The following is a 22,492-nucleotide window of genomic DNA, read 5'->3' as shown; positions in this document are numbered from 1 at the left end:
TGAGAGAAAATACATGGCAACTGATACGTTTTTGCAGGTTCTAGAGTAAAAATACCAAAAAGAAACTTTTTAAAACTTGCTTAAGTTGCTCTCTCTGCTTCTTGCACGTTACCCGTTTATCTCACATGCCAACCCCTTCTCAAAGTTCCCACGGGATGTATTAAAAACCTGCAGATTTAAAAAGTTGCATTAAGTGTGCTGTAGAGATTTAAATAAAACACAAAGGACAGATGTGCAAAGGAAATGAGGATGCATGGACCCAATAAAGACGTACTGATCTAAGCCCCTCCACTGAGACTCTCAAAGCTTCAGTTTCTTGGAGATGACCGACAAGTGCAGGAACACCATTCTTGTGTTGCTTGTGCATTCCCACCTTTTCTGAACAATATTTTTGGTATAATATTTGTACAGTTCCACATGTTGTTCAATACAGCCCTATATGAAAAGGATAATTAATCGCTTCTTCCTTCTTGGAGAATGAAGCAACTCACAAATTCTTCCTGGTGTCTTTTTTTTATTCCTATGATCCAACAGAAGATTGAGTTCCAAGATGTCTTGCTGAACAAATTAAATGTTGTCCATGAAAGTGCAAATGCAATGACCAAAACATTACTGTTAAAATCCTGCAGATGGTATTTCCAGAACTGCAGTGGGTATTTTTGTTGTTGTTGCATGTCTCTGCTAAAAACAGAAAATGAAAACAGTCTGAGAAGCAATGTCACATTGCTACGGGATGCTGCTGCTTATCTTCAAGTTCCTTGGCCTTTTTCAATTCTTTCACTCTGAAAAAACAAAGAGGAGCTATATAACACTTCTAATCCAAAACGCCTTCAATACAGAAAAATCAAAGCCATTCCTCCCTCTATCTTCCAGTACAAAAGAGACAACTCTAAGAGCAATGGCAGCAGGGCCGTATGCTGCTGACACCATAAACAGTTGGAAGCGCAAGAGTGGGACAGCAGAAATCTGAGACAAAGCACATTTGGACACATAACCTAATTTCCAGCTACTGAGCTAACGTGCTCTCATTCCGGCATTGCTGTGGTATGCATGTCAGCAAAGGAGCCCAACCAAACTGGCAGCCCCTGTACCTGAAGGCGGTGTGGCACAGCTGGGCAGGCTGCTCAGCTTCTGCAGCTCACAGCTCCCTTCCATGGAGCCACCCTGTGCCCTGCCTGCTTCCTCTGCCTTTCCTCCTGCCCTGCAAGGGGACGCCCACCCCTAAGGGAGCAGAAGACAGCTTAAATTAAGGTGATTTAGCTGGGCGTGTATGTGCCCAATTACTCCAGTTACAACTTGAAAGCACAGGTAACAAAGGTACAGTATACAGAATCACATTGGGGCTGCAAATCCACGTAACAGAATCCAATTAAAAGCAAACAAATTTAGTGAAGGCTAAGTAAATATAAATTAGACACTAAGAGGTATCAGGAGAGCTAAGCTGCAGAAATGTCCGTTTGTAGCCTCTTTAAGCAGACTTCCACTCATATGTTATCTTTTGGCTCTTCTACCAGCTTGCTCAGGGTGTGAACTGACCTTCGTGTCACTGTTTTATTTATCTTTCTGTATATACAACGACAGCAGTCAGGAGGAGCTGGCTGCTTTAACTCTGAGCTCACTGACAGCTCCAGCACTCACAGACACTCAGCTTGTGAAACCTGAGGAAACAGGAGCCCGTGAACAAATCACACTGATATAAGCAAGGTCAGACCTTTGCTGGTTATCTTACGCTGCTTGAGAATATCATGCCTGGAAAGACAGAGGGTTCTGTCAGTCCAGATGTGTGTGCCATTCTCAGAGCCTGCAGATCTACCTTCAAGAGGCCCTGCCACTCCTGAAACCCAAGTCTGGCAGAGAGGAAGCCTCAGTACAGCTCTCTGAGATGCCAAGAACTGCTCTGATTTCCCGGCAGAAGAAAGGGCAAGGCAGCAAGCAGCACCATGTGCTCTGACTGCCTACTTGGGCAGTGCTGTGCTGAGCCTCAGTTCCTCCTAGTTTCACAGTGATGTTTTCTACAGGGAAATTGTGGCTCTGCACAAGCTGGCATCTAAAAGATCCTGCAGACATCAGAGCTCTGAGCGAGGGCTTCAGCACTGCACAGAAGACAGCAAGGCCCTGCTTGCTTCCAGGGGGCTGTGATGTGTTATGGTGTTACCTGCTGGTAAGTCCACATCATCCTTTCCTCTACAGTAAACCTATGAGAGTTGGTGCAGTGAACTGTAAACGTTCACAATGACAATTTGACCATCTTCAGTATATTTAGTTTTCTTGTAATAGAAAAGCAGCCTCTCCATTGAAATCTGTAATGTTTCTTTTGCTGCACCACTTAGAAACAGAAATTGCATCAAGGTAATTGCTGTACTAGAAAAACACCTGCCTCTGGGCAGTAGTCCATTGTTAAGGTTTAGATTAACTATACATCTGTTCAAGATACCATCTATTAATGCATGGTTAGCAGTGCAACTTCCAAGTGTTTTCTGTTGCACTTCAGTACTGCAATGTAAAATTAAGCAGTTATTGTAGATCTCTTACTGAGAACATGCACATTATTTAAGCTAGTGGCTCTTTCACTGAAACATGCTACACCTCACTTTAGCACTTCAACATGCAAAGTCTACGCTAACAAAGCATTTTTGCAGGAAGAATGCAAGACATGCTTTGCTGCAAACTTTAACCTACAGCATGCAATATCTGTACTGGTGCAGACCTACTGGATCTATTTAACTGGAACATACATGCCAAGGCGAGTTATTATAGCTATACTATATTACTAGTTACTGTATTACAAGTTACCATTACACTCAACATTTGCAATAGCACAGATCTGTTGAGAAACATACAACGCTTTCCTTGGTTAAATGTGTTTTACGTTGATTTACATATTTTCAGGCTGATAAAAATTCTGCAAGTGCAATAATTATTGCTTAAAAACCCAGTCACATACTAGTATTGAATTTCCCTACCGTGCAGTTACAGCCTTTGAAAATTTGTCACATGTACCACCACTGACAGATGCTGCTCAGTATAAAATGGCTTGAAAGAAACTATGAATTCCACCGCATTTATAAACTTCAGGATGATGACCATCCCAACTTATTAAGCTACTACATCTGTTTTTAATTAAACTAACCTCTGTGTGCAGTAAACAGAATTGGGCTCTAATGGGAGTGCAGATAGGTACCAGGAGTTCTTTATTTGCCCACTGCACCAGCAGCGTGCAGGAAGACCTGCAGCCTGTGGCTGGTGTTCCCTCCTCCTCACTCTGCGGAGTAAGATCCAGGGATGCCCTGAGTTGCTCTCCCCTCTTCTGGCTGCAGGTTTGAGGCAGTGCTGCTCTGCTGAGGAACTGCAGCATAGCACAGCCAGAGTGGAACTTAAAGTAGTTCTTTACTCAGATCTTCGCTTTGATTTTGTTACTGCAGTATGAAGTGTCAACATGAGCCTGGGGTTAGCATCTCCTCTTTGTTAATCCTCTGCATAATAAACCTCCTGCATTTTCAAGTGCAGTTAAAACTTGACAGGGGAAATAACTCTGGACAAGGCAGGACCCTTAAAAATAAAAATACACTGATGAAGTGCTGTTAGGACAGCTTTTAAGTGAGCAGCATAGCACTGCCTGCATGTTGGAAGGCAATCTACCTTGCCTCCTGTATCTGTACTCTCAGAATTCAGATAAAGGAACAAGGCCAAAGTGTAGGACTTGGAGTTACAAGCATTAATAAAGTACTCTAAGGGAAAGCACACTAATGGATTTTACAGAACAGTGCAGACTACTGCAGAAAAGAAGAATGTTCTCAGAGAAGACATTTCAGCCTTGTTGGCAGACTAATTGTGAAACTTTGTGTTTGTTTGTTTTAATAACAGGAAAGTGAGAGAGCTGAGAGCACATCATACCAGCAGGCCACGTGCTGACAGATGGCATACAGATCTCAGCAGACGTTCATAGGCACCAGTTTGGATCTCTTCTAAAGCACCTCCTGTTGCACGAGGACTGGTGGTGAGTTCAAGTGCAAGCCAGAGCACACCAGAAAGGGCACCGGGCTGCGGCTGTCCCCAACAAGAAGTACCACCTCACTTCAATAGCCACTAGAACCATGCACAGAATTACAAGGACTGCACTTTCGTTTTTGCAGTGAGGAAGCAGTCAGCAAAAACCTCCTCAAACAAACTTTCTCTAGATGTAAGCATCTCTGAAGTACAAAGTCATTCCCTCAGCAATCGCTGAAGAGCAGATGGACAGAAAAAAGCACGTGCAATAGAGACGGTGACTGCTAAGGGGTCCGAATCACAGCCATGGCGCTGACACACGAGAGGGGACAAGAAGATGATTTCACCTCTGAGCTCAACACTGGAGAGCTACGTCCCGCTCCACACAGCTCTGTCAGACCAAGCCTCTGCCCTCTGAGCAGTGGGACTTCCTCGGGCACCACAAGGACGTTGCATCATTACGTGCTGAAGCAATGTGGAAAGCAGCCCCAGAAGCGAGCAGCAGCTTCTCTCCCCATGTGCCCTCCCGAGTCTCGTATGGGAGTGCATCAGCAGATGAATTAGGCCTACTTACAAAGAATTACAGCAAACAATGGCTTCATGGGTAAAGCGTAACACAAAGCTGCTTCATCAAACTGACTCCATAATGCCCAGCCAGGGAAATGTTTAATGAATCTGTGAGTTTTACAGCAGTAAGTTCTGGCAATGCTGAAGGTCGGTGTAACGCACAGGGTGCAGGAGCCAGGGAAGTCTTTTCCGGCAAGTTACCTGTTGCTCTGAGAGCTGAAATAGCCTGTGGGACATTTAAGAAAAGGGAGCTCTTGCCTTTTTCCAGATATCTCATTTGGGTTGCAAGACAAAAAAGACAGAAAGGCCCAATAAGAATGACACCCCAGAGTACGCGGTCTGCAATTTAACACACACATTTGAGCTCCAAACACATTCAGCCCCTGCAAGAGGGAAATGAAAGAAGAAATTACTTTGGAAACATCTCTCACAGTGCTGCATATCCCAATATATTTCCTCCTAAACTTGAACAAGTGGGACTTTTCAATCCCTTGTAACGTTCCACCATTCTCAATATGATTAAGAAGAAATCAGGTACTTAAATGCAATTGCATATATTAAAAGAATAAAATAAAATAAACTAGAAATCCTGGTTGTAGTGGAGTAGGAAAAGGTTTGTCACTGAAATGCCAAGAAAGGGAAGGTTATGCAGAGAACAACAAAACACAGCGATCGTTGTTTTCTCAGGTACAAAATAAAGTTATACTTACCAGAGGAACTGAATTCAGGCACTATGTGCACGCTCCCCAAACTGGAGAGCAGCACTTAACTTAAATAATAAGAGACGAGGTAGAAGGAAGGAGAATCTACTTCTAAACAAAAGAGGCCACCAATGAATATTTTCTGCTCATCACAGGTGGCAGCAGCTGTGCTGTTCTGTCCCAGAGGGGACAGAAGTTTTACCGCAGGCACAAAGAGAGCAGCCAGCATGAAGAGACCTCAGGATCTGCTGCTGATCCCAGCCCAGAGGAGAAGGCACAGCTCAGGCAGACACCCATGATCATGTCCTACACCTACCAACAAAGGTCTCCTTCACAGGGAGCTGCAGAGGATGACTTCCCCAGGCCAGCTGACACTGCGTTCCCTGAGATGAAAGCTATGACTTCAAGGCAATAATCACCGGACCCCTTTCGTCTATAAAGCTCCTTAACTTCTACACTAGATTTAGCCTCACTTCAGTTGGACAAAAACAAATCTCTCCCTGTCTCATTTCTCTGATCCTCGTGTAATGTAACCCAAATAAATCCAGGAAAATTAATGAAAAATATTTATCTCAAACTGAAACACAGATGCAAATACTGCAACTGTTTATCTGCATATGCAGACTGCACGAGCAGCCTCAGTGTACAGAATACCTGCACTCTGTATGCAACATTCCTTCAGGAGGGGGGACATGTCAGCCTGTGCACGTCAGAGAGCCCAAAAAGCTTTCCATGTGTGCGTGTGGAGACAGCAGATGGACATACACTGCTATACAAACTCAAGGCAGCAAAGAATTATTTGCCCTAACGGAGTTTTTTTGGCAGAACAGCAGCTGATATACTTCACGAGAGATATTTGATAGGTATTTTATGGTTAACCTTTTCCAGGCAGTGAAAGAAAGCTCACTTAAGCCAAATAAAAAGATCATACGAAGGCAAAGCCAAATGCTCTTTAGTAAGGAAAGCATCACCTATGCACCCAGAACAGTTTTTGCTGAGACATGCTAAGGTTGTCAGAGCCTCCCCCCTCACATAGTGCCCATTCCTCACCATGGAACACACTAATTTTGCATGACTGACATTCTTTTCCTGATCTGTGATTCTTTGGTGATGGGCTTTAGATGCAAATCCAAATGGCTGCACCATTGGCTGTAACAATGTATAGAATGACAAATCAGTGCCTCAAAAATAAAACACTGAGCTACCAGGAGAGGGAGGACGTTACCAACACCATAAATGTACATAAATGTCTCCTTCTGCAATGCGTTCTTGTATGATTTTTAACACCAGCAAAACAATATTCCCGTGAGCCCCTCACCTCACCGTCAGACGGGAATGAGGAGATGGGCCACACTCCAGCATGGGGTATCAATGCTTATTCCTACAGCACTTTATATGAAGAATGCGATTACGGTCCTTCCCTTGGAAAAGCTACCAGCACTAAATCTGTCCCTGCAGGCAGCAGTAATAAAGCTAAGGGCAGACAGCTACACCACACCTAGCAGTTGGGTTTTGCTTAGTATTTTTCTCATCACTAGTTCAAAGCCTTTTTAATTCCATAATTCGTTCAAAGATTTTTACTGCTTTTACTGAAACTTCCAACGCTGCCGTGGCACTCAGTCTCCCTGTGGAGCACCCAGTGCTACACAGCAGCTGTGCTGCTGCTCTCCTTCCCATGCACACACGCTACAAAAGGCTGAAACGCACGAAGTAGCCTTGATTTGTATTGACAGAAAATTCATTATTGTCCAACAACCACTCACGGAACAAGCAAGCTTCCAACATTCGTCCTCCAAGGTTTCACACATACACTCCTCCTCGCTGTCTCCTGTACCACTGCCCCACTGCAACACAGATCAGCTTCAGCACATCTTGCAATTGCAGCAGCATCTGCTCTCTGACTGGGAACCACCTGCTAGCCAAAGCACATCAGGCAGCTGCGGGGCTGGAAAGCTTCAGTGTGTGCTCACCCTTCTGCTGGGCAGCAAAGCAGCCTGCCATGCGTGGTCCAGCACACAGGAGAGCAGACTGTCCACACAGAGAACGACACATCCAACAGAAGCTTACGCAGCACTGATCATAAGAGTTACAGCAATTTTTATTCATCGTTTAACTTTCCCACAGCATGGACTGACAGTAACAGCTTAGAGAAGCAGATGTCAAAGATCTGGCCCTGTCAAAGTAATCAACCAGGCATGTAACTTACCACAAGCAACTTCTGGGAGACAAGTATTGGTGCTTAGCCATCTTAGGATGTAAAGAGCTCTTCTACTTCACTTTGGCTCAGGCAGAATCAAATACCCATCTAGTGTAAGCTGCACCTGCACAGCAGCTTATAACCTGAACACCATCGCATTGCTCATGACAAAGGGCATCGTTACACAGTGAGGGTGTGTAAGTGCAGACCCAGTCAAGTTCCAAGATCTACTAATAGTTACTTTGGATACTGTAAAATATCCCATCAACACCAGCACCTAAGCATGCCCATGATGAATACACATGTCCTTTTTCACACACTCATGCATTGGTAACATCTACTGCGGAGCTCTGTCCTGTTATAAAAGCAGCAGTGTTAGTCATTGCAGTAGGGTTAGTTTATACAGGATTCTGTTTATATAATTAATGGAGGTGAAACTTACTGGCGTATCTTGGCTGCAGCCCCATGCAAGCAAGCAGAAAGCAAAAATATTTAAAATGGAAGAGAGGAACTGGCTAGCAGGCAGCTACACTCACCCTTTTGTACAGCCTATGGTCCACCAGTGGGCTTCAGATTGCAAAACAATACCAAAGAGCTATTAGCACACACATGGCAATAACCATACCTTACCAAGAGTTTCACTTCAGAGAGAAGGAGATAACACTTCTGCTTGCCTGGAGAGAAAGAACCCTTCCCACCTCCTACCTAACGGACTTCTTCTCTTCACCAGGGAAGAGCAGTCCTGTGTTTAGGTGTTCTGGGATAGGATCTAAATAAAATAAACCCAATACTGTCATCCCCATGGTATTTCCAGCTGCATCCTGCCTTCCCTTCTTCCAATCCAAACACTACTCCACAGAAGATACTGCAGATCATAATCACAGTAGTAATGGTGTAGATACTTCCAAGAAGAGGTAAATTTTCATACAATTCAGAGAATGAATATGAAATAGTACATTATCTTCCTGGTGAAAGCTGATTGTATGGACCATACACGGATTCTGTTCAGCTAACCCAAACCTACTCCAGAACTCTCCGTTTTCCTTACAGATCTAAGTTAGTCAGAGGTCACTGAATAGGTGGAGTCTTTCCCAAACAATTAAATACGAAACCTTTGGCTGTCTGACACAGGACAGGAGACAGGTCAACCCACAGCAGCTGTCACAGCAAAGTTTGGAAGTTAAGTCAGCTGAGCAAGGAACGTGGCCTGGGCAAGGAACGCGGATGGGCAAAGATCTGCTGTGAGGTCAGGAAAGTTCTATTTTTCATTCTCTACAAACAACGGTTCAGTGATGAGTCATGCTGGTACCACCTTACGGCTGATGCGTATCCTTCACCAGACTTTTGTCAATATAACAGGAGATGGACAACTATTTTTTTTAATGTTAAATGGAAAAGATGTGTCTGATCATTAGAATGACTGGTGATGATGAATGATCACTTTTGTCCCTATGCCGTGTGCTAACACTCAGCCATTAGAGCTCCAATATCCTCTCTAAAGCCAAAACCCAAAACTTACATCCTTCTTATTTTCAGCAACATCTACTCATCCATTATGAAAAGAGCTCCAGGCACAGAGCACCCATTGTTTGTTTGCAATCATCAGGAATACTGTCTGACTGGGGAACAAGGGTGGGTTCAGACCAAAACGCTTGTGATTGCTTGGAGAAAGTACCTGATCACGAAGGTGACTGTTTTCATTTCAGAAGGAAAAGCAAGGCTTTTGCTGCTCAAAGGAAAGATCAGAGCATAGGCAAAAGGGAAGGATTTGCCTGCAAACTTCAGTGATGCAAATGAGTAAGTCTTGCACTGCAAAGGGAATAAGAAATGCTGAGAACGTGGAACAAGATGAACTGAAGGCAAGAAAAACTGCTGGAACTATGGGCACTCCTGAAGAGTCAAGGTTAGCTGACAGCTAGAGATCTAACAATGTGAGTGCACTGCAGTCTCCACAGATGACAACACAGGTGGCTTCTCCACAGACTGCCTGGACCTCAAGCGGAAGGAAGTTCCAAGTCTTTGTCCACCTCAGTGGGACCAACCTGCCTAATGAACACAACCAAACCTTCCAGTCCCTTCCACACACCCCACTGACAACGAGAAGCCATTTGTGCTTCTTTGCCAACTGTCTGACCTGCTGTTAGAGGATGAAATGCACATGTGGTGAGAATGGAGAGTAGAGTCAGAAAAATCTGAATTCACTTCTGTCCAGGCAATTTACAGTTTGCAGCCTAGGCTATTTGGTGCCTTTTCATCAGGAAATGAGAACAGACACCTGCACACGGCAGGTGCAGTAGTGTGAGGCACAAGGAAGTGTGTGGGCAAGCGCACTGAGGTTCCCACAGTGGCACAGAGGAGTCACTGTCGTATCTACCTGTACTCCAAGCTGCTGAGGGCTGTGTGGAGTGGCTGAACTAACTTGTCTACTGCTGTGTCGGCACATTCCACTTGCCTACTATAAAGAAGCTGTATTTGATGAGAGTGACCTCACTGATGGTTTCTGGTGTATTCCAGACATTGCATTTTGCTCTTTAGCACATACCACAAATGCTCTGTGTAGTGCACAGGTCAGTGCAGCACTCATGCATTGCTGCTATCCTTCAAAGGATATCCTTCTTTTTTTCCCCCCCCTCAAGCTTCCTCAAGTCCAACTTTAAGAATCTTGTGCCTTCCTTTGCTCAAACTTCCACCCAAGTCTGTCCAGCACAACCTTGGGTGCTCTACCATACCAGCAGTGCAGCTCGGTGTGATGACTGCCTTTCTGCAGCATTCCTAAGTTAGAGATTTCCTTTCTGCCAGTTCATCTTGAAAGCAGCTGTGCTGTGTTATTCCATAAAAGATCTGAATAGAATCGATTCTGCTCCCCTTTACACTGCACTCACTGCTGACACACATGAATACATCACATTGCTCTGCTGAAGGGCATTGACCAGAGGGTGATGTCATACCTGTGGCGGCAGCGTCGTAAAAACCGCATAATCTTGCGAGCAGCTTGGTCCTGCTTCTTGGTAAGCAGACTGCTTCTAAACATACACACACACAAAAAAAACCCAACTTTGAAGCACAAACGAAAAAGGGGGGACTAGCACTAAATGCAAGAGTAATTATCCTACAAAACATGGTACTTATCCCACCACCTACGTCCATTACAGCGCAGCTCTGATCTAAGCAATGACACACACGTATCCTGGTGGTTTCTGACAGCCTGGCAGCTCACCTGAGTTTCTGCTGCACAATGGTGGCCGTCCGACGGTTCTGCCTCCTCTTCCCACATTCTTTGTAGCTGCGGTAGTACTGCTGGATCAGCATCGCGGCCCGTCGGCTCTGCTGGAATTTCTTCTGCTCATAATAGCTTCGGAATTTGCTCTGGATAAGAATGGCAGCTTGCGTCATCTTTTTATAAAGTGCATACTAGGAGAGAAACAAAGAGAGGCTGAGGCACTCCAAAAGCCCCAGTGAGAAGCAAATTCCTACAGCAAAAGGCTCTCGTGCCACTGAGACACAGTGGAAAGCAAATGAGCACCTACTGACTGGTTGGGACTCTGAGAAAAAAGGCAACAGCCGATGAGAGCTGTGAAATAGGTGCAGAACCTTCTTAAAGCTCTCACTAAATCATATCTTTCAAGGGAGTTACTTTCAGAACCTTATTTGCTGTTCACAGGTGTATTTCACTGTCCCAGGACAACATTTTGAAGAACCAAATTAAATCAGCTTTGTCCATGCCATCACAGAGTGCTGCAAACGTCTGGGCTGCTCACGTATCCGTTTCAGTCCAAACATCTCAAATAGAGTAACATTCCACTCTCACTTAAACCAAAAACCACAGTAATTTAGCAAGTCTAAGACCGAGCCTATGGCACAGACAAAACTAATTGTGTTTGAAGTCTGTTACCAGCACTGACTGAACCTGGAAACCTCTACAAGCAGTCACCTGCATTGGAAACCCTCTGCAGCACCGCAGTGTTGCTTCTCTCCACACACTTCCCAGTGAAGCAGGAACCCTTTAAAAGCCAATCTGTATGGTACGCCCTTTCCCCTTTAAAACAAGCAAGTAGGAGGCTGCTCAGCAGAGATCAAACACCACCACACCTATTGTTTAACAGCCATCTTTTATAAGAGTAATAGAGATGCAAAATAGTACAAAGAAGTTGCTCTCACACCTCTGAGCTGACACTATGACAGAGGTTACTTGGAAAGCTTTATCACATTCACAACTTGGTGACTTCCTGCTGTTCCGGGAAGTTCATTTTAGCAGCTCTGACATCTGCTCACTTTATTGGGCAGATGGGACACAGACGCAGCCCTGTACGGGGCAACGCCTGAAGATATTGTAGAGGACTTTATGTGTCCGGTGGGAAAGCAAAAATAAAAAAGCAAACGAATAAAAAAATCCCAACATGATCCCACAAGAACCAAGAAATCCCTCCAGTACTGTCACAGACCACCATTTACCAAATTTCACTTTTTGGAATTGAAGCAGTCATTAGGTGCACTTATATTTTGTCATTATTTCTTTTCTTTTTTTCCTTCTCCCGCTTTTATACATTTGTAATTAAATAGAGCAGACTGCAGTTTTAAATTAGCTATTTTAAATAAGTCTGCTTGCAGGTTGGCCGTGTTTTTTCTTCCAATTTTTAGCCCAGAGGGCACTTCTGTGGCTGAGTTACAAACCCCCGAATAGAAGGGTTTAAGTCTGAAATGGTGATGTGAGCTACGACTGTTCCAATGTCCTCATAGGCCTGCGCTGATCTCAGTAATGCAGTGACAAAGCAGCAGAGTATGGCATGTGAAAGAGAAAATCACAGCCTCTGCATGCAGAGCCCAGCAGCGTTCACACTTGGATGGCGTTACCGCTCTGCTCCTGAGTCTCTGGCCTGCCCACAACTGCCTCTCCTCCTCTTTTCCCTCCCTGAGAAGAGGAAAGATGGAGAAATGACCCAATCTCTGCCTCACCCCAACAGAGGCCAGAGGAAGCTGAGAATGGAAAATCAACTGGGGATGCATTCCCCCCGGGAAAAGCACGCCTTGCATCCTGGTGAGCTTTAGAAAAAGCTCAGCTGATTTCAGAATGCTTACAGCAAGACGCTGTGTAGCTGGAAAATCTGTCTTTACAGCAGAAAATTACTGGCAGCGACCAAAGTAAGAGTGGCTGTGCCTCCAGCATGTGCAGCACCACACAGGAGATGGTGGTCCAAGGAATCCATGGCACAGTAATCCTAAATGCCAACAGTCAAAGCCTTCTGGGCAGCAGGCAGAGCACAGAGAGCAGTGGCTGCATGGTTGGGACAGGCGCTCCCCTACACTCCCTGAATGCCAAGGCAAGGATCACAGTGACAGCTAATGAGCAGCAGCAAAGGAAAGCTCCTCTTCTGGAAACAAACTCCAAAACACTGCCTGCACCTCAGCCCATCACTGCGTATATGAGCTTCTGTAGAAGCAGGAGATTTGCTTTTTCCAGTGTCCTTCTACGCTGACATGCTGTGGCACAGCAGCCCCTGCATCCCCTTCTGGAGAGGTTTGGTTTGTCAGTGATTTATCTGCCACAGATACTGTGAAAACATTTCACTGAATGCCAGTTCTCCTGCTTTATACTGAATGTGAAAGCTTTTCACCCAACGGGAACGGTTCCCAAAACAGTGTTTGTATTACCTTCAAGGCTATCCAAGTAAGCTTAGGGAGAAACAGAAAATACACAGTTAATGTTAGTTCTACAAATAAAGAATTGGAAAAAAAATATATATATTAAAAAAAAATTAACCCATCTTCTTTCAAAAAGATGCGATTCCAGGAAATTCCAGGATCCCAGACAGAACAGTTTGCCAAGCAGCTTTTGAAAGGAATTCGGTTTCCTGTTTACAGGAAGCATCACTCCAGGACCGACACAGGACAGTTTGAATGTACAGCACAACGCGGTCATTGGGCACCAGAAATGCTTCTCAAATAAATGTATTTGAAGGTTGGAAAAGAGTTCAGCATCTTGCCTTTCATCTTACACCACATGCCTGTGTGGAGCAGACAGCTCGAGTCGAAGGCACAGCAACTGCACAAGGTGGGCTGCAGCATCCACCAAAAACCCAAGCCAAACCAAAACAAACTTCTTGTTCTGGGGTTGAGAACTCAGCCTAAAAACTTGTCTCCAACCAGAGACTGGAGAACAGTCTCAGTCCTGGAACAAGCAGCAATGAGCTTTAGCACAGGACTTGCTATAGCTTACAAGTTTAGGATGTGCAAAATAAAACAACCTCATTTTTCATCTTCACCCTCATCCAAGGCAAAACCAACTTCAATTTCACAATGAAATTTGGCAAGCAACTAGTTAGAGAACAGTTTCACCAGGCATGCATGTTGGCCAATACAGGATATGTTCCTGCCCTCTGTCTCACAGCAAAGCCAAATCCTTTCAAGGAAGAATCCTCTGAATTAAGATTCAGGATACACATTTCCTTCCCTTTTTAATTCTGCCTGAGCAGGGTAAAATGCATACAGGAGAAATTCCCACTACAGAAGGCTGTGTTTGTGGCACTTGTTTGGTTCAGAAAATCTGACTTCCTTGATTACCTGTTTGTATTTTCGGTAGCAACGCTGAATGACAGCAGCAGCCACCTCTTGCTGTTCCCGGAGTGGACGACCCTGCGTGGAAAAGCAAAGCAGCAATCATCAGACTGCACAAAACAGGACAGTGGTTTTTAACAGCAGCTCACAGCAGTTTGCAGGGCACCAACTTCCAAATCCCTCCTGCTACTGTTACATGGTCTGATCCACATCCACACATTTTCCAGAGACACCTCTACATCCAATTCATGTAAGAGAGAAAACCCTCAAAATTGATCCCTGGGCTGAGCATGCAGCTCACCAGAGCTTGTACTTGGAGGACATTTTCGAGTGTTGTGCCAGCACAGAACACATGCTACAACATGGGATACTCTCCCTGGAACAGCAGATGCTATGCAAACACCAACGAGTGGATGCTAGCAGCACTGAAAACATTACGACAGAAACAAATTTTTGTTTGACCCTGGGGTGGATATTACCCACATTTTATTCTGCAACAAACTGTACTCTCAGATCTGATGAGGAAGACATTTTATGTTCTGGCCACATACCTTATATTTCCTGAAGACTGTCTGGACGAGTTTGGCAGCTTCATAGAGCTCTCTCTGCTCATGATCAGACAGAGTTAACTGTGCAAACTCATTTTCTACCTTCTCGCTGGTGGATGCACTCAGAAATTCAGACCAGTCTGCTGCCGAAGGAAGGCTGGGTTTCTCAAAAGCTATTTCACTGATGGGTGAGCCTGCAGGGCTCAAGCTGGTGTTTGAAGAAGGGGTCAAGGGTTCACTATACAGATTTCTGAAATACCAAATCACAGGAGGAGTTATTGCTTGCAAAGGAGCTGGACTGGCATCACAGACAAGGAATTCAATATTTGTGAGTTTAAGGGAGAAACTCAAGCACCCCTCTGCCTCTGCAACCAACATCCTGCATTTCTAAGCCTGCCTGTATTGCACTGCATGGCTTTGGGAAAAGAAGTCAGGAGTCAGCCCTTGTAGCATTATTGAGATTGTGCTACACTTCTCTCCTGCACGCACTTCCATTCTTCCATGAATGTGCAGCTGTGCTGGCAATGATACATCTGTGCATGAGTGCACGCCTGGCTGGAAGCACCCACATTAAGTGCCACTGAGAAACAGCATCTGCAGCTGCCCAGCACGGAGCCCACCTAAAAAGCCCAGCGCCCCAACTCACACTGACCTTATCTGTGCAGCACTCGGCAGATGATCGACATCAGCAAGGTAACTGGCCAGCCAGCTCATCGTGGTGCTCATGGCAGCACTCTCTGCTCTCTCCACCTGCGGTGACTCCATTGGCACAAAATTCTCCCGCTTGATCCTGTCAGGCGTAGCTTCAATAATGTGCTCTGCAAGTGTCATCATGTTCACCTGGGGGAGAGGAGAGCAAACTTTTGCTGCCTGGTAACAAAAGCCTTGTGTTTGTACGTGACAACCCAGCTTTGTGCCTCAGAGAAAAGACGCGCCGCTCGGCACTGGAGAGAAATCCTTAACCAAAGCTCACTCACTTTCATCCCTTCTGACGAGGCACTGCAGGGTTTCACACTCCCCAGACCATTTTCTCACTGTGTGGGGAACCTGAGAGGTCTGGTGAGAGGTATGCGCCAAGCCGCTACCCATCAACCTTTGTGTGTGGGGTGGAAGGACACCCTCTGACAACAGGAGAAACTACACACTGACCTCACCACCACCGCAGTGCTATGGCTGTTTACCTGCAAGTCATCCATGTGGCGTAAGCAGTCCTCATCCCCTACACTGTCCCTATAGGACAAGAGCTCTGCATCCACCAACTCCCTGTCAGCCAACATCAGCACATTCATCTGCTCTCGCTGGCGTAGCCGATGGCCCACAGCGTCCTTCCCCAGCGCAGCGCTCTTCTGGCTCCCCACCAACTGCACTGCAGACACACCAATATAAATGTCTTTTGGGTTCCATTTGATGCCCGCTTGGCTGCCAGAGCCCCGGTATCCAGCTGCTTCTGGGATGTGCTGGGAGAGCTCCCGGCCATAGTCCCTTATCCCTTCACTGGGGCTGATTGTCTCAGTGGTGGACTGCTTGGAGCTGGAGTTCTGCTTCCTGACACTTGGCTGTTCCAGGCTCAGTGCAGTGGAAAGCAGCTTCTCTTGCCGGGCTTGAAAATATTCAGGACTCAGCTTATGTTTTTTGGGTGCAGGGTAATCTTTCTGAGTCTCACTACTGTAGTAACTGGAAGGTTCTGATCTTGGTCGTCTCAGCTCTGAAAACAAACAGATCAATGGTCAAGTGAAGTATGCAACAGGTGACTGCTACAGAAACAACTTCTGCTGCAGAGCAGCAGACAGAAGTTCATGCTGTGCTCTGCAACACCCAACAGTGTATGCAAAGGAATCAACACCCAAGGAGGATATTATCCCAAATATTCTTCAGATAACACACATCTTCCTAAGGCAGACATTCACTCCTTTTTTCAGTATTTACAAAAGAGCACGGAGCGCATAATAGAGAGCCCACAAAAAATAATTAAGCATGGACAGCAGGGCTACTGGTGGCATCAGCCACCCAGGTGAGCTCCTTGCTCTAGGATTTCACATATCACATAATCAGCAAACAGTGCCGTTGGGTTTTTCTTACCCGTGTTGGTACTGGAAATCACAGTGACTCCCTTCTGAGGCTCTTGAGAGGCAATAAGCTCACTGTGCCACTGGGACACCCAGCTTTCTGTGCTGGAGTCAGTGCTCGAGGGGCACTGAATTCTGGGGTTCTGTCCAAGCTGAGTTTGCTCATCACGCTGCAGCTGCTCCAAGCATTCTGCCAGCTTCACGTGGCCCCGAGAGCGGGCAATTGCCAGCGGCAGCCTCCCAAGGGAGTCAGGAATAGAGATGGCTCGGCGGTCCCACTTATACAGCACAACAGCTGCATCCATGTGGCCCAGGGCACATGCCCACATCTGAAAAAAACAATTGACCCATTGTGAGATTTGTTATTTCCTTCTCTTCTGAATAATGCAGTGGAGTCTTATCCTCAGGTCACAGAAATTTGATTAGCAAATCACAGCATGCATCAACACCAAGGGGTTTTTACAGATGTCTTCTACAAACAAAAAGTCACTATAGAGGATAAGATGCACGCTGTTCTCTCCATTAAGTGAGAAACCTCCATCCACCAAATGAAGCTGACAGTTTCTCACCATCGAGGCCTTGATTTTTAGCTGTGTCAGGCACACTAACATCACTGCAGAGAAAGAACGGCCTCAAACGGAGATCTCTGAAGGTTGGGAACAATACAATCAAACACTCTGCTGTTGTAAACTGGCACTTCTGGTTCTACCTGCTTTGGTGTTTTACTTAAGCTCTTAGTCATGGTTCCACAAACAAGATATCATGATGACTTTACAACCTCTACAGCAGAAGAGAAAAATTTGAAAGAAGGCATGTAAAGGCCTTAACGCCAGCATGACACTGGCGAGTAGAGGTTGGGTAAAAGACAAAAGTAGAACCACCTGTCTGTCCCTTGCCCTCATGTTACTCAATTTCAAGGATTTTAGATTAGATATTAGGAAGAAGTTCTTTACCATGGCACAGGCTGCTCAGACAAGTGTGGGTGCCCCATCCCTGGAGGTGCCTGAGGCCATGGATGGGCCCTGGGCAGCCTGACGAAGGGGTGCAAGCAGCCCATGGCATGAGGTTGGAACTGAGGGGGCTTTAAGGTCCCTTTCAACCCAACCATTCAGGATCTTTCCGTCAGGACTGCCACCAAAGCTCTAGGAAGATGGCAGCACCACGTCTTAACATTCACACAGCAAGGACATGCAGGAAACATCCACTCTTCAGAGTGTAACATACATCAAAAAAATAACATCAGAAAGGACTCCAGAAGGTCCTCAGACACCTTCAGAAGTTTCTGTCTCTGCTGCTTACCAGGGGGGTGCAGGAGAAATGATCCACATTCAAAGGGTCAACTTCCAGCTCCAGATCAATGCTGTCTGCGTGTTTGGTGCTGCAGAAGAAACAATGGAACAAATGATGCTCTGTAGACAAGTTAGGATAATTTCCTATATGTACAGCTTTATCCAGTACATCACACCACAATGAAGTGGCCACTTATGTGCCCACGACACACATTTACTACACATGGTACCCCCAATAGAGACTTCAAGTATGACACGACCAGTAACTGAACTGTCACAAGATACAGGTCCTCCCAGACAAGGGGAGAGGAAGAAGTTTGGGGATTTAGCTGATTTGTTTGTAAGGGACACACGGAGCAGTTTGTAAGGGACAAGCAGAAATCTGGAGCAAGCAGAGCTTACATATGTTTCCATCATGTCTATATTGATACCCAAGAGCCCAGCAGGCCGCGTCTTACCGCCATTTGATGAGGGTCTGGATCAGCGTAGCGTAGCCCTGGGCAGCAGCTAGGTGGAGCAGCGTCATTCCTCGGAAAGTCTTTGAATGGATCAAGTGTTTGGACTTTGCCCAGCAAGCACGACTCATCATCTTCTCACACACCACCACCACGCGGCTCTCAAAGCAGCTGCCCAAGGTTCCAGTCCCAGAAACGCACTGAAACACCACACACAGCCCATGTTAACCATGGAGCAGAGCTGTGCTTGCCCTGAGCAGGCAACTTTCCCTTTCAGAAGTAATGAGACAGTGGCAAGTGCGAGTGCAAGCCAACTGCTCTTAAAGACATCCACAAAGAAGCCTTGTGGCTTAAAAAGAAACAACTACACTTCGTTCCAACCCCCATCACATACAAATGCTGGTAAGAAACCATAAAGCTACTGTGACTGGGCACAGCAGGGTCCATACCTGCACCTGTGTTCCTCCATTCCCACTCCCATTGCTCCCGCCTCCTACTCCTTGCTTGTGCTGCTGGGAGCCCGTCATTTCCGCCATTCTCCTCTCCATCTGCTCAAGGCGCTCCAGTATCGACATCCTGAACTGGTTATCTGGGTTGACGAAAGGCAGAATAAGGGCATTTCCATAGTAAGGAAGTTCAGTTTTTGGCAGCCTACTGTGGAGAGCCACAACCAACCGCCCTGAAAATCACAAAGGAGATCTGCTCCACTTGGAGCACAGGCATGAGTGCCCTGCAGCATTCTGCCTCTTCAGGTTTGAATATGCAAGTAAATCCTGAGCAAATGGAATTGTTCATGCAGCATCTCAACAGAACCACATAGAAATACTCTCAGTTTTAGAGACAACCCCTCTGTTCTCACAGGAGTACTGAATTAAGCTTGGCTTGCCTCCTAAAACCATGCAATCGTAGAATCATAGAATCACAAGGTTGGAAACGACCTACAGGATCATCTAGTCCAACCGTCTCCTCATCACCATGCAATAATGGCACCTGGGAGAAAAAGACAGCTTTGCTTCTTTCTGCACTCAGAATAAGAAGCTGTTAAAAAGGTCCACATTCCTGACCTGACAGATGGACTTCCTTGGACAACTTCAGCCAAGCCACCTGGTACAGGATTACCAGAAATCTCAAGGGATGGGCACTGATAAACCAGGAACACCTCCTGCAAAGCAGAGTCGTGCAGTCTCTGCACAGATCTAAAGGATGTGTTAGTTATTTTCACCTCCCACTGTAAGCCAGCACTGTGATGCGGCTCGTATTGCTTGAACAGTGGAGTGGGGAGAATGAGGTTGCAGCACTGCACGAGGGCACTGCTAAACTGAGGCTGTAGAGATCTCTGTGATCTCAGCAGATATCTCTGTGTCTGTGTCCAGTCAGTGCAGCTCGAATGCTCCACAGCAAAGCCCATTAGCAGCAACAGGAATCTGTGCATGACAATTAAAATGTTTTTACTGGGTTCTAAAAGAGAAAGTCCTGTCTGAGAGACCTGCTTACATACAGAGCCCCTAGCAGCATGCTCTAAGAGTCCCTGCCCCTCAGAAAGTTTCTTCACGGTTCCAGTAGTGTAGTTTAAAGTGTGACAGACTGTCAGCAATACTCTTAGAAAAAATTGCCATGAAGGTTCCCCAAAGTGCTCATCAGCACAACTCCCACTTGCCAGATCCACCCGGATGGCCTCTGTTTAGCCCAAGAGTCAGGCATCAGTTAACTGAGGAACGAAACAAAGCAAAGTCTCCCTTCGTCACCTAACCATTTGTCAGTGAGATGTCAGCTCTGACTTCCCAGCCATTAGAGAACAACAACAACAAAGCGTCCATCCCGGCTATGCCTTGGCAGCAGACACCAGCTCAGCTCCAACACAAATATGTGGTAATTCAGCACTTTTGTGGCTGGGTTTGAGCTGTGGGTTGGACCCGATGACCTCCAGAGGTCTCTGCCAACCTCGATCACTGCCGCTTCCCACTGCAGTCATCTGCCTTGTTAGGTGCCTTGTTATCAGTGCCCGATTAACAGCTCAGTTGCCCTGTGAATTGCAAACCCTTCGGAAACGCCGTCATGCAGATGCACTCTGACAGCCTCACCTCTCAGCTGCAGGCAGCGCGCAGCAGTGAGCGGAGCCGTGTTGCTCAGCCAGCCTTTGTTCAGGCAGTGCTGCAGTGTGCTGCAGTGCAGTCTGCTCCTCTGCCTCCTCCTTCCCATCGCCATGCACAGCACGTACGCTGCAGAGCCCGGCAGCGACCCGGCGCCGCTGAGCCATCACTCAGCTGAGGGCTGTGACACACAGCTCGCGTTGTTGGGACACAGCTGCATCTGCAGGGCAGCAGCTCCGTGCTGCATCCCACACCAGCGGCCCGGGCTGCCAGCACTCGTGCTTTATTACAGCCAGGAGGAGCGACGCAGCCCAGCCATCGCATCCGAGCCACAAACGTCACACAGACAGAAGTTCTGTATGCCCCCAAACAGCAGCAGAAAACGATTCCCATGAGATACAACAGTAGGCAGTGCAGACTGAGATACATATTGATATATATGTAATTTCTCTTTACTAGCTCCAAACATAGTAGAACAGAAATGGGACCCCAGGCCTGCGCGCATCTTCCAGGCTTCCCCCAAAGGACTGCAGTCTCAGTGATGAAGCTCCCCCCTTCCTGCTCACATTAAGTGCTTCCTCACACCTTCTGCCAAGTCACCGAAGGGACGACTGTCACTGTCCCACTGTCCCCAGACAGAAATGAAGAACAAGGGAACATTCTTCAGGAAACTGTTTGAAAACAGCATCTAATGTTCCTATTCAGACACGTGGGCAGCACTCCCAGGAATCATTTAGGACAGCACTGCCAGGTTTTGGGTAGCAGAGAGTCTCTGTCGGACCCAGCAGGAGTCTGAAGAACAGATATCAGGAATTTGAACCTGTAACCCTCGGACTCTTGCTGGGACAATGGTGTTTTCCATGGCTAATTGTCAATCACCGCTCAGTCTAAAGGCAGATCAGAACCATGCTGCTATTAATAAAGAGGGAAGGGAATGAAATCTTCTGAAGCTTCAGCACAGAGCTAAGGGAGCCCTCCTAAAGGCTGGCAGAGGCTGCTGCTATTTCTCCAGCCTGAACTAGAAAGCTCCAGGCAGCAAAGATGGAAACGGGGTGAGAATGCACAGCAAGTCTCTAACGCTGCCCATTTTGCAGGTGACGTAATGTACCACCTCAGCACAGAACAAAGACGCAGCTGATAGCAGTGGCAGAATTCTGTGCATACAGTCAGCTCAGCTCCCGCAGTGCCGAGAAACTGACAGAGCTGCAGAGAGAACCTCTGTTCCCATGGCAGACTCAAAGCAGCCCACCTGCTCACAGCGCTGCTGATCTGCAGCTGGCTCCAGGACCTGCATGCGTGCAGCTACAGCTCCGTGCAACCATCGGACCCCGCACGTTTCCTTCTGCTCAGGATCCTTTTAACCCCTTAGGGAGCACCATTCTCTAAGCCCCAACTCTGTCAGCTTCAATCTAAACGTTATTACCTCTACAGTCTCCATATCGGGATTTGCCGGGCCGTATCTGCACAGACATCAGCAAGTTGAAAACGCAGTGTGCACTGATACCAGGAAACTGCCGTGAAACATCACTGCCCATTTGTGTACCCTGGGTTCAACATGCTGATTGCCAGAAAGGCATTATCAGCCAAGTCTCAGCAATGAACACAGGATGAAAATGCAAATGAAAAGGGGGAGGAGGAAGGAGCAGTAATTTGTTTTTACCTTTACCAACAACTGCTTCGCGTTGCAATAACTAACAGAAGGGCTGTAAGCACCACAGAGGACGTCCAAGACCATTTATCCTTTATTATTTTTTATTTTGCTACGCAAATCCTTGTGTTTGGGCTCACTTCAGGGGCCGTGGGCAGCCAGCACTTAGTACTCAAGGAAAATACATCACCAGTGTTTCTACATTCTTATCTTTCATCTCCAACAGGGGGTCTCATGGCAAGTACCTGCACACTGAAGACAAACGCTCAGCTGCACATAAATCAAGTTACCAAAACAAGCTTTTCTCTGCTTACATTACACAGGAAATCTGAGCTGTGTAAGGTTCCCTGCACTGGAAGCACCAAACTTCTAAACGCAGCAAAAATGGGTGC

The 22,492-nt window shown here is 46.4% G+C and overlaps 1 protein-coding gene across 2 annotated transcripts in view; it reads right to left on the bottom strand.

The window, feature by feature from the left end:
* Nucleotides 1–749: 749 nt before the first annotated feature.
* The window catches only part of CAMTA1 (calmodulin binding transcription activator 1), a gene marked incomplete at both ends in the record, with an annotated part of 208,992 nt that continues 187,249 nt past the window's right edge, over nucleotides 750–22,492 (bottom strand). The window contains 13 exons of one of the 2 annotated variants that reach the window (XM_079545499.1): nucleotides 750–782; nucleotides 7,989–8,019; nucleotides 10,401–10,475; nucleotides 10,670–10,863; nucleotides 13,102–13,122; nucleotides 14,011–14,082; nucleotides 14,556–14,802; nucleotides 15,199–15,392; nucleotides 15,734–16,257; nucleotides 16,632–16,947; nucleotides 17,918–17,996; nucleotides 18,366–18,562; nucleotides 18,812–18,951. In XM_079545499.1, coding sequence (XP_079401625.1) covers nucleotides 750–782; nucleotides 7,989–8,019; nucleotides 10,401–10,475; nucleotides 10,670–10,863; nucleotides 13,102–13,122; nucleotides 14,011–14,082; nucleotides 14,556–14,802; nucleotides 15,199–15,392; nucleotides 15,734–16,257; nucleotides 16,632–16,947; nucleotides 17,918–17,996; nucleotides 18,366–18,562; nucleotides 18,812–18,951 — 2,123 coding nt within the window. The remainder of the gene's footprint in view (nucleotides 783–7,988; nucleotides 8,020–10,400; nucleotides 10,476–10,669; nucleotides 10,864–13,101; nucleotides 13,123–14,010; nucleotides 14,083–14,555; nucleotides 14,803–15,198; nucleotides 15,393–15,733; nucleotides 16,258–16,631; nucleotides 16,948–17,917; nucleotides 17,997–18,365; nucleotides 18,563–18,811; nucleotides 18,952–22,492) is intronic. The other variant, XM_079545500.1, reaches the window with a different exon arrangement.

Source organism: Tetrao urogallus (genome assembly GCF_951394365.1).
Source record: "Tetrao urogallus genome assembly, chromosome: 21".
In the NCBI taxonomy this organism is placed as follows: domain Eukaryota; kingdom Metazoa; phylum Chordata; class Aves; order Galliformes; family Phasianidae; genus Tetrao; species Tetrao urogallus.
Note: the sequence above shows the minus strand (reverse complement) of the source record. Positions and strands in the feature narration are given on the sequence as shown.